Source organism: Dendrobates tinctorius, unplaced genomic scaffold (genome assembly GCF_039654945.1).
Source record: "Dendrobates tinctorius isolate UK_male_01 unplaced genomic scaffold, ASM3965494v1 ptg000019l, whole genome shotgun sequence".
Lineage (NCBI taxonomy): Eukaryota > Metazoa > Chordata > Amphibia > Anura > Dendrobatidae > Dendrobates > Dendrobates tinctorius.
The window spans coordinates 4215633-4227886 of NW_027361687.1; the positions used below are offsets into that span (position 1 = coordinate 4215633).

Sequence of the window (12254 nt, forward strand, 5' to 3'; positions counted from 1 at the left end):
TCTGTTCCAGGGACTGGTTAGTGCGTTCCGTCTGACCATTGCTCTCAGGATGGTATGCAGACGAAAAGGACAGAGACCTCCCTAATTTTTTGCAGAAAGCTTGCCAAAACTTAGCCACAAATTGCACACCACGATCAGACACCACATTCAGGGGTACCCCATGCAACCGGATCACATGCTGCACAGATAACCTGGACAACGTCTCAGCTGACGGTAGTGCGGACAGGGGTACAAAATGAGCCTGCTTAGAAAACCTGTCCACCACTACCCATACCACCGTATTACCCTTAGACGGAGGGAGATTGGTAACAAAATTCATGGATAAGTAAGTCCATGGTCTTTCGGGCACTGCCAAGGGCATCAGCTCCCCTGCCGGTCGGCTATGAGAGCTTTTGGAACGAGCGCAGACCCCACAACCAGCAATGAATTTTTTTATGTCCGAACCAAGGGTAGGCCACCGAAAGTTCCTAGCCACCGCCAGACACGTGGCCGAAATACCAGGGTGAGCACTCAGCTTGGATTCGTGGAACTCCTGCAAGAGTTTCAGGCGAAGTTGCTCTGGCACAAACAACTTACCCCCCGGCTTGGCCGCCGAAGCCCGCGACTGGGCCCCCTGAAACTCCCGTTCCAATTCAGACGAGACCTCTGCTAACACAACCCCAGGGTAAAGAATGGAGGACGCTGGCTCGGGGGAGACACCGGCTGAAAACTGCGTGATAAGGCATCAGCCTTGACATTCTTAGACCCTGGACGAAATGTAATCGTAAACTGAAAACGGGAAAAAAAAAGTGACCAATGGGCCTGTCTGGTCGTTAGTCTTTTAGCAGACTCAATGTATGACAAATTTTTGTGATCCGTGATCACCGTAACCGGGTGACTGACCCCATCCAAAAAGTGCCTCCATTCTTCAAACGCCAATTTGACCGCAAGAAGCTCTCTATTGCCTACGTCGTAATTTATTTCCGCAGCAGAGAACTTTTTGGAAAAGAAAGCACATGGCCTGAGGTTGATTAGAGTGGCAGACCCTTGGGACAACACCGCCCCCACTCCCACCTTGGAAGCGTCCACTTCCACGATCAATGGTTTGGACGGATCTGGCTGTACTAACACGGGAGCAGACTTAAAGCTTCTTTTCAGGGTCGCAAAGGCGCACCTTGAGAAAGAGGCGAAACGCGCGTCGGTGGCGGTGCTGCACTTGTCCTGGAGCATATGATGGGTAAGCACTTTAGCATGAGATAAAGGGGTTGTTTCTCAGGATGCGCACCTGGGTTCTCCTGATATTTGTGTCCCGTTTTTATGGCCCATCTTTATAAGAAGCACTTGGCACTTTTTTACTTGATATTATATGGACAGGACAAAAAAAGCAGCTGATATTACCCGATTCCTTCATTGTAGATGTTTGTTTATAATATGTCAGTACTATTTTCATGTATAATAAATTTCATATGTTTCTAATACAATATGGACTTTTACTCCAATTTTTTTTTTGTTTGAAAATGATTCAGATGAGATTGACTGTCGGGAGAGTATATCATCTAAGTAGATAACAACAAAACGACCAATGAGATCCGAGAATACCACGTTGATGAAATTCTGAAATATGGCTGGGGCATTGGTAAGACCAAACGGCATGACTAAATTTTCAAACAGTCCCTCGGTCGTGAGGAACGCGGTTTTCCATTCATCCCCCTCCTGGACCCTTATCAAATTATATGTTCCCCGAAGATCCAGTTTGGAGAACCATTTTGCTCCTGAAAGTTGGTTACACAAATTGGGAATCAACGGAAGGGGGTACGTATTTCGTTCAGTAATCTTGTTGAGCTCACGAAAATCGAGGCAGGGACGTAAACCGCCATCTTTTTTCTTTACAAAAAAACACCCTGCCGCCACAGGTGAGACTGAGGGACGTATGTGTCCTTTGCGAAGACTCTCAGCAATGTAATCTTTCATGGCCAGATAAATTAAACAGACGGGCTTTAGGCAATTTAGCCCCCGGGACTAACTCGATAGCGCAGTCAAAGGGTCTATGTGACGGCAACGTCTCGGCCTCGCTTTCAGAGAAGACATCTTTGAATTCTTTCAGGTACTCTAAAATAACTTCCAGCTCAATAGATGACAAAGATACAGATTTAACAGGTTCAACCAATAGTGCAGACTTATCACATAACATCGAATCATTAAACCCCCACTGAACAATCTCCCCCATTTTCCAGTTAATGACTGGGTTATGGCGTTGTAACCAGGGCATGCCCAACACCCATCCTGCAGGTAGATTGTCCAGAACCAAACAACTTAAGTTTTCCACATGGGTAGCACCCACTTTGAGGAGTCAATGGCCACCACTTTGATTGGAACCTTAAGTCTAACTGTCCCTATCTTACAGCGTGTGACCAATTGGGAGTCAATAAGATTGATGGATGATCCACAGTCCACGAAAGCTGTAGAGGGAAAACAACAACCGTCCACTAACAGTTACACATGAAGCAACACCTTAGAAAATGAGGAAAAGGGTACCTGAGTGTTTGAGTAGTCTCCCCGCTGACTACCCAGACCAAGTCGTTTCCCGTCGACCGGGTTGAGGATGGACAATCAGGACACTCCCTTTTCCAATGTCCCGTTTTACCACAGTAGAAGCATAACTCCTTTTCTCTCCGGCGTTGTCTCTCCTTTTCCTTCAGGGAGAGAGCCCCTACGTCCATTGGCTACAGAAACAGTCTCATTTCCACTAGGGATCAATGGAGTCTCCGCCTGCATCACCCCCCTGGCCCGCAGCCTGCGGTCCATCCGGACGGCCTGGGTCATGGCGTCCTTGAGTGAGCTAGGTGGAGGATGTAATGCCAAGGCATCATGTAACCACTCGGACAAGCCTCTTCGAAAGAGTCCTCGGAGTGCGTCATCGTCCCAAGAGACCTCTGCGGCACAGTGGCGGAATTCTGTACAAAACCACTCAGCCGAGTGTTTCCCCTGACTGACACTCATCACCATGTCCTCTGCCAATCGCACTCGGTCAGGCTCATCATATATGTGCCCGAGGGCCTCAAAAAACGCATTCACAGACACTCTCTCAGGGGCAGTGGGAGGAAGGGAGAAAGCCCAAGCTTGTGGGGACCCTCTTAATAAAGACATAATGACCCCTACCTTCTGACTTTCCTCCCCAGAGGAACGTGGCCTCAAACTAAAGAAGAGTTTGCAACCCTCCATGAAGATCCTGAACTCCTTTTTGTTCCCAGAAAAGAAATCAGGCAGTTTGACAGGTGGTTCTGGGGACACCAAAACAACGTCACTCGCCCCAGCCCCCGGAGACCCAGCAGCTAAAGTCCCTGCACTGTCTCAGAAACCTGTTGCTGAGAACGAGCCAGAGCTTGCGGCTCCAGAGATAAACCTTGAAACATCTGACTCAGATTTTTCATCTGCTCAGCCAGAGATTGTATGGGATCCATATTTCTCAGCAGAGAGAAAAAAAAAACTTAACGGTCAGTTATAAAGTCACGGTCCTTTCAGCGCCGGCGTGCAGCCTCTGCTGAGCAGGGACTCACCTGCACTGTAGGGAGGCCCGGGGTCAGGTATGGCCGGAAAGTACTGACAAACAGGACCTGGGGACGCTGAAGTTTAGCAAGCAGAGCAGGACCTACGGTCATGTGACTGCAAGGGGCAGGGCTTAGCGTCCTGCTTCCAGAGATCAGCAGGACACTATACAGAAATACTCAGAGTCAGGCAAAATGGAGGTCATACACAGAGATAGCAGTAAAGTACCAGGGATGAGACAGAACGGATAGTCGGGGCCAAGCAGGGGTCAAAGCCAAACAGACATAGAAGGTACCAAGCAGAATCCAACAAGCAGTATCCAGAGAACAGACCGAGTCGTACACAGAGTATCAGATAAACAAGAACACAGCACAAACACACTCAGGGGTCACCACACTCTGCCAAGGGTGAAAGTATAACTGACGGGGATAGGAGCTTCCTGAGGCTATAAGAAGCCCCTCCCGGAACCAGGGAGAGGCCACAATCATAAGCCCCAGGTGTGCAGGTAAGCCTGCACTGGGATCACAAGCTTTAACTCCAGAAATGCCAGTCATCAGCACTGGTTCCAGACATTAACCCCACATGTGCGAGTCAAACCCGCACTGAGATCATGACATAAGGAAGGTGAAGAGTTCTTAGCCAGAGCAGAATTATCTCTTCATGCTACAGAAAGAGAAGAGAATTTGAGGTACACCTGAAGAAACAGAAGAATGGAAGCATGTGACCCAGAGTAGCAGGAGGATCAAGAGGCAGTCAGCACCCATACTGCCCAGGAACCAGTACGAGGCATTTACGCAGGAGAACAATGAAGAAATACATCAGGATATGACTTTGCCCACAAACAACAACCTTCTATGCCTTAAGATTCCTCCTGGATGGAGAAAGAAAAATGTTGTGAAGAAGAAATGGAGAGTTGTGGTTTTAGGGGATTCCCTGTTGGGAGGAACAGAGGCCACTATATGCACACAGGATATAACATCAAGAGAAATGTGCTGTCTTCCAGGTGCAAAAATTAAAGATGTGTCTGACAGGATATCAGGACTCTTCAGAACTACAAATGACTACCCATTCCTGCTAATACATGTGGGGACAAATTACACCACGTGAAACGACCTGGAAACCATCTGCAGAGACTTTGAAAACTTAGGTAAGAAAGTGAAAGAACTGGGAGCGCAGGTGGTCTTCTCTTCCATCCTTCCAGTGGATGGCCATGGAACAAGGAGGTGGAATATATTCTGCAGGTGAACAACTGGCTATGTTGATGGTACCGTCAGCAAGGATTAGGATTTCTGGATCACGGAGTGAATTATCTATATGATGGACTACTTGTTAGAGATGGGGTGCACCTTATGAAGACTGGAAAACATGTATTTGGAAGTCGCCTTGCTACACTCTTAAGGAGAGCTTTAAACTAGAACAATGTGGGAAGGGAAGCAAAAGGCTAGAAAAAGCCATACACCTGACAAATGCTATTGAGAACTCTGCTATTAGAAGTGGAATTTAGAACAAAGACAAAAGAATCTAAAAAATTAAAATATTGGAGAAAGAGAAACCAATCACAAACTAAAATGTTTCTATTCTCTTGCTGACAACTTTATCTTTTAAAAGGTAGGGGAGAAAACAAGGGGATCTGCTACCTTGGATATAATCCTTATAAAAAGGGAGGAAATGGTTGATGAGGTAAAACTGACTGGGACCTTAGGAGGTAGCGACCATGCTATTTTAGAATTTTGGATAACTAGAGGAAGAAGACCTGTGAAGACTCAGACATCAAGGTTAGATTTCAGAAAGGCAGATTTTAGGGGACTCAGAAAGAGAATTGGAGGGATCCAATGGATGGATATCCTTAAGGCCAAAAATGTCCATGAAGGATGGGAAATCTTGAAAAATGAAATTCTCAAAGCACAATCGTTAACAATTCCAAAAAGAGGGAAGAATAGGAAGCATTTAAGGAAACCAGGATGGATGAACACAGAACTTAATGCATGCTAAAAAGGAAGAAAGAAATGTTTATCAAATGGAAAGAGGGAGACATATCTAAAGAAGAATATAATGCTGTCTGCAGAACCTGCAGGGCACAAATCGGATTACTAAAGCTGACAATGAATTAAGGCTTGCAAGAGATGTCAAAAGCAATAAAAAGGATTTTGGGAATATGCCAAAAAAATAAGCTACAGGATTTTTACAGGATGAAATTGATGAAATGGTAAGACAGGATGTTGAGAAGGCCAAACTTTTAAATTCCTATTATGTATCTGTTTTCTCTCAGAAAGGAAATGTAACATCAACTGATCTTCACTGTCCTATTAATGGAACAGAAGAATCCAGGATATCTATAAATAGAAAGATAGTGAGGAAACACTTAGCTAACCTAAATTAATTCAAGTCTCCATGTCCAGATGAATTAGACCTCAGAGTACTGAAGGAGATAGCAGAAGAATTTTTGAACCAATCTGCATAATCTTTGAAAAGTCTTTGAAAAGTCTTGGAGAACAGGAGAAGACCCAGAAGACTGGAGAAGAGCAAATGTTGTTCCCATATTCAAAAAGGGCAAGAAAGTGGACCCAGGGAACTATAGGCCGGTGAGTCTGACTTCTACACCAGGAGAGATCTTTGAACAAATTATTAAACAACATGTATGTAAGAATGAAGTGATTAAACAGAGTCAGCATGGGTTTGTAACTAATAAGTCATGTCAGACAAACTTAAATTCCTTCTATGACAGAATCACTGACTGGGTGGATCAGGGAAATACTATAGATATAGTATATCTTGACTTCACCAAAGCATTTGACTAAGACACAATCCTTATTAAAAGAATGACTAAGTATGGAATGGACAAGGCAACTGTTAGGTGGATTCATAACTGACCACCAAAGAGTTGTCGTAAATGGCTGCACATCCAGTTGGAAGAATGTCTCAAGTGGGGTGCCACAGGGCTCTGTCCTGGGCTCTGTAATGTTCAACATCTTTATCAATGAATTAGATGAAAGAATTGAGGGTAAACTGATTACATTTGCTGACGACAAATAGCTAGGAGGGATGGCTAATACCAGAGAAGAGAGAGAGGATCAAAAAGATATAAGTAGCCAGGAGCAGTGGGCAGCAACTAAAACAATGGTTTTTAACAGGGAAAAATGCAAAGTACTACATCTGGGCAATAAAAATGAAAAAAGCACATACAGAATGGGAGGAATAGGAATAAGCAACAGCACATGTGAAAAAGACTTGGGTATACTAATAGATCACAGACTGAACATGAGTCAACAGTGTGATGCAGCAGCAAAAAAGGGAAATACAATTCTAGGATGTATTTGTCACGATCCATACTGCATTGTGACAGATAAAAGCACATGTAACCATTTTTTTCCTTTAAGCTGCTTGCTTAAAGTTAGTTTTGCCCCCGGTGGCCATTAGGGTCATTACACAGTGGTGCCTTTAGTTCTAGTTTTGCCCCTGGTGGTAGCTAGTATTATTACACGGGAATCACTAGCAGGTGTGATTGCTCTGGCTCTTGCCTATAAAGGAGAGTCAGGTGGTCTCACTCACTGTTGGTGATATTGGTCATTTCCAACCATACTTGGTGGAGGAAGGAGCTAGAGAAGAGTTCCTTGCAGCTCAGTCAGAGTCCTAGAGTGGAAGGAGCTACAGTTAGGAGTTCCTTGCAGCTCTGATAAAGCTTTGTTGAAGTAGCAGCTATTCAGGGGGAAAGCTGCACTCAGGTGCTGGACTCTGTTGCTGGGAGCAATAGCAACAGAGCAAAGCTAAGTGGTTTTTCCCTGTTTGTAACTTTCCTTATGTGTGTTTTAGTGCAGTGGTGGGATTAGTTTCTGCACCATCCAATTCATTAGAAAGGGATTGGTGTAGGGCGAGCTAGGGTTTCTAGGTATCCGGCTCGTCGCCAGGTGTGGAACCTGACTAGGGACCGTCAGGAGAGTAGAGACACTGACTCAGGGGAGTGGAGGAGGTCTCCATGTCCCTGTTCCCTATTGCAGGGCCCTCCATTGTATCGGTTTCCCTGGTGTTTCCCTTATCTCTGTAAATTCGCCCTGCTGGAGGCGGTGTATCCAGATACACGTGTAACTATTGAAATTCGCCTGCTGGAGACAGTGTATCTGGCTGCACGTTTCATTGTTTAAATTCGCCCTGCTGGAGGCGGTGTATCCAGGGTCACGGGTGTCATAGAAATTCGCCCTGCTAGAGGCGGAGTATCCAGTCACCTGTGACATCACAGTATTCACAGAAGCATACAGTCTAGATCACGTGAAGTCATTATTGCCCTCTACTCCTCTTTGGCCAGACCTCATCTGGAATACTGTGTCCAGTTTTGGGCGCCACATTTTAATAAAACATCAACAAACTGGAGCAAGTTCAGAGAACAGTGACCAGAATGGTGACCAATCTGCAAACCATGTCCTATGAGGAACAGTTGCTGGATTTCGGAATGTTTAGCTTGCAAAAGAGAAGACTGAGAGGAGACTTATTAGCTGTCTACAATATCTGAAGGGCTGTCACATTGTAGAAGGATCATCTTTATTCTCATTTGCACAAGGAAAGACTAGAAGCAATGGGATGATACTGAATGGGAGGAGACACAGATTAGATATTAGAAAAAACTTTTTGACAGTTAGGGTGATCAATGAGTGGAACAGGCTGCCACGAGAGGTGGTGAGTTCTCCTCCAATAGAAGTCTTCAAACAAAGGCTGGACAGACATCAGTCTAGGATGATTTAGTGAATCCTGCTTTGAGCAGGGGGTTGGACCAGATGGCCCAGGAGGTCCCTTCCAACTCTACCATTCTATGACTCTATGATTCTAATATAATATATAAAGCAACACAGCTTACACTAAACATCCAGCAAGTATACATACATAATATATCATATAAAAAGACAAATAAAATAAAAAATGTAAAGAAAAATATAAGAATAAGTAAGCAAACAATAACAGTGAGTGTCAACTTGCAATGGTGCAGCATGCATGTACTAAAAATGCAAGGTGAGGAAAAAAAAATAAATCCTGATAATAGTTGTGCATTTCTATTCGCGGTGCAGATTTCTCCTCTTCTTTAATTCAGTCCCTATTTGGCATAGTTTTTTTGTAGAACTCCTTACACACTTCTTGATCTCTAGTGAGTCAGATACAAGTGCCCGTTATAGGCACAGTTTTGGAGATGTTTAGGAAAGCCTGTAGTCTTGCAGATGACATATTGTAGCAGTCCATGTGACTGTGTAGCACCATTTTAGAGAAATGTCTTTCATTCTTAATTTACTGTAAATGATTTGTATAATGTCCATCCAAACATTCATCCCTATTACAACTGAATATCTCACCTCCAAAGTAGTACTGGTGTCCTGTGGAGATCTGTACAGGGAGGATGGCATGGACGGATGACGCTGCCCCATTGTCCAGTGTTAGTGAAATGCGATGTCTTCTTGCATTGATGGTAATTGAGTGCCACAAGCCGTCATCTAAACCACTGCCTAGAAAATGAATCATAGGTTATTCCTGATGGTTTCAATAACTCAAAATAAAACGTAAGCAAAAGATAAGTAAATGCAGAACATGCAAATGCCTGAAAAATTTTCAGTAAGTCCACGTGTCTTTTGATTTTCTCTGATAGTCCACATCTCTTGGCTACTTATTTTTTCTTTTATATCTAATAGCTAGACAGGAGAAAATAAATTTGAGCAGAAGTATCACCCGCCTCTTCCTCACTCCCGAGAGTATTCCACTTACTCAACCAACTTCAGTGGTATTCTCCAATTATGTCCTCCTCCAGCTCCTCCATGTTTAATGAGAGCCATGTCCAAAATCAAGGACAATCCTGGCATGGGAAAGGTGAAAGTCATTCTTAGGATCTGTCCTTCTTCACGCCCCCTGAGGAAGGAGCTTAGTGCTCCGAAATGCACGTCAGGGTGGGCCGGCTTCCCTCTGCTTCCACAGCATTGAGGCAACATGTCCTGCTGGATTGCCCTCGGGCAGTCTGCCTGTTATTTATGAGCATAAGCACTTGCTCTATGATTATAACAATGTTGCTGCACTTGCATATTGGTTTATATCATCCCCATGAGGTTATATGCTGTGGTATGCTTAGTGGGTTATAAGCCCGGTATCTGTGTGCCATTGGATGCACGCATCTCACCTTCCCCCTTCTTTCCCTTGTACCTTGTTGTCCATTATTTTATATGACATATTTAATAAAAGTTAAGTTTTATGGACTATTTGACTGCTTGTTTCTCAATGTGCTCTCTACCTAGTTTGCAGTTTGTCCGCACCAGTCCAAATAGCAGTATGTATGTGTGAAGGTTTCAACACTATTATTTCTGTGTATTGATGGATTTATTTAACTGAGGAAGATATTTTTCTTTCTCTCCTTCCACATATATATATTATGTGTGCCCCAATTACATTCTATTACCTTCTCAAGGAAGTCACAATACATCGGAGTTTAAGTCCTTTTTAAAAGTTGACCCACAAAAAAAACAGATCACTCTATATCATCCATCTACCTGTGGTCCCTCCATTACTGGCCTGGCCACAGAAGAGCCTTTGCTCCTGCTCCAAAGATGTTTGCCTTAGATTCGGTGCTCCCTCACAACTCTTCTTGGGCTGAAGTTTGCTCCAGGGCTGTTACAGAAGTGATCCAGTCTGTCGTGAAAGGTGCAGATTGGTACATATTTTGCTTTTTTCATGAAAAGTTGGTAAGACGTATACAATGACTGGCAAAGATGCTTCTATGCAAAGCCTTGGCATTATACCCTGTACAATCTCCTGTCTTTTCAAACTAATCAACGAGAGGAGAGAAAAGGAACTGGAATTCACTTCTTGATCCGGGTATCTGCTGTCAAATCTATGGCAAAGATGAAGACCTAAAGGATTTATTAGCAGAGGTAGCCACTGCTAGCCTTCAAGATGGACATTTCCCTGGGGTGTATCTCCGAGAAGATCCAATATGTGGAACTCAGCTTCAAAACCAGAGTGAGTTCAGGGCCCCGACGGCAGAAAAAGCTGCTCACTTCCTTGATGCTGCCATTGCTGCAAGAATTACCGATAAAGTGGATTGTGAGGAAGAAGAGAGGAGGAACTCGCATTTCTTTTCACCCTTCATATATGCCAGTATCATATAGAAAAAAATGGAAAAGGAAGAACGTCGGGAAGCCGCAGCCGATTGCATCTTATAGACCTTGGGAGTTGTGAAAGAATGCTTAGTAAAAGTCGTGATGCGGGAGGAGGCCTCTGTCTATCTTCAAATGCTCAGGGTAACATCATATTAGCTCTTGTGAACGGTGCCAAGCATATCACATACAGGAAGAGAAAATTAATTACGCTCCTAAGGGAATCTCTGGGGAATATTAACTGCAGAACAACGATGATTGCACACATCTCAGACTCTCCGTCAAGTTACCCTGAATCCCTCGCCACCGTGCAGCTCACTTCAAGGATTCATCGAACGAAAAAGAAAAAATCCAAGTACGCATTCAGTTCATCTGGAGGAAAAAGTAATTGCGAGGAAGGCCGAGCGAGAAGACCACACCATACGAGACCGTTCCACCCAAAGACCGTTGTACTTGACCCCGATTTTCCTGCTCTTGGAATGCACAGTGATCCAGATTATTCTTCCAGCAGTGAGCAGTCTTGTGATATAGACATCTACGATGGTCCAAATGGGGCGGTTTAATCTGACCAAGATCTGACAGTTAATGAAGATCCTCCAGAGTTTGTCCCCATTATCCCTTCACTTCTCAAGAGAAAGAGCAAAGATAATTTATCCAGTCTTCGAAGTTAAGATAACGATCACTTAAAATGCAACACATCTGCCGAGCTACAAGAAACACTTGAGTGTACTGATGGCAGTGAAAATCCGATCAGGTTCCTCCATGAAGAACTTGCTTCATCAGCTCTTGCTACAAAAGCCATGAATTAAGAGTAGCCGGAAATTATACCTCCTGCATCACAGCATGAAAAACTGCAACAGTCACCCAGGAAAAGGAAGGCGCAAACTTTTACAAGACCCATCCATTAACTTGCTCTGTTGTTAGCTGTCGAAAGCATCCATGCAGGATGAAGAGTAACGGTTTTGAACCTTGGAGTCTTCCTCTTGATATGGACTTGAGTTATGTTTAATGTTGTATTTTAACATGCTTTTCCTTTACAGATTGTTTGTTATAGACTCTAGTAGTGAAATCCCCAAAGTGAATTTCAGACGGAGAGTGTGCTGTACCCTTCATATCCTTTTCATATCTTTAATTTTACTGTTGTACTATTAACTTGTTTTCATGGTTGTCTGCTGCTGCCACCTACTGACGAGAAACTTTGTGTCACTCCCTCGCTCCTCTTTTTAGATTTTTCTAGCACGTGGGAGTGTCCTGCAGCCTTGACTACGATCTCACTTCCTGGCATCCATTTTACTTGCAGCCACGGTGTGAGAAGTACACATCTTTTTTGGGCTGCAGAAAGCAAAGTCTTTTGATCGCTCACTAGTAGCCCCAGGGGCCAACACCCACAAGACAACCACAGAAACGGCTACTTGTACTATCTGCATTGTACCACCTCATTTCTTTGGGTTATGGTTCAAATAAACTACCGCTGATTCATCTCTCTGTGTCCACGTTTGAATCCATCCACCCAGGAGCAACACCTGGTCCTGTCTGCCCCGCTTCAAGGACACGAAGGTAGGAGTTCTCATACCATCGCCATACTACACACCTTCATTCGCCTTAAGTGGG

General features: G+C 44.2%; 1 protein-coding gene across 1 annotated transcript in view; it reads right to left on the reverse strand.

Annotated features, from left to right (window-relative positions):
- Positions 1 to 12254, reverse strand: part of LOC141082763 (contactin-associated protein-like 5) — a 581387-nt gene that overhangs the window by 214577 nt on the left and 354556 nt on the right. The window contains exon 9 of the mRNA XM_073566679.1: positions 8859 to 9008. Within this exon, the coding sequence (XP_073422780.1) occupies positions 8859 to 9008 (150 nt within the window). The remainder of the gene's footprint in view (positions 1 to 8858; positions 9009 to 12254) is intronic.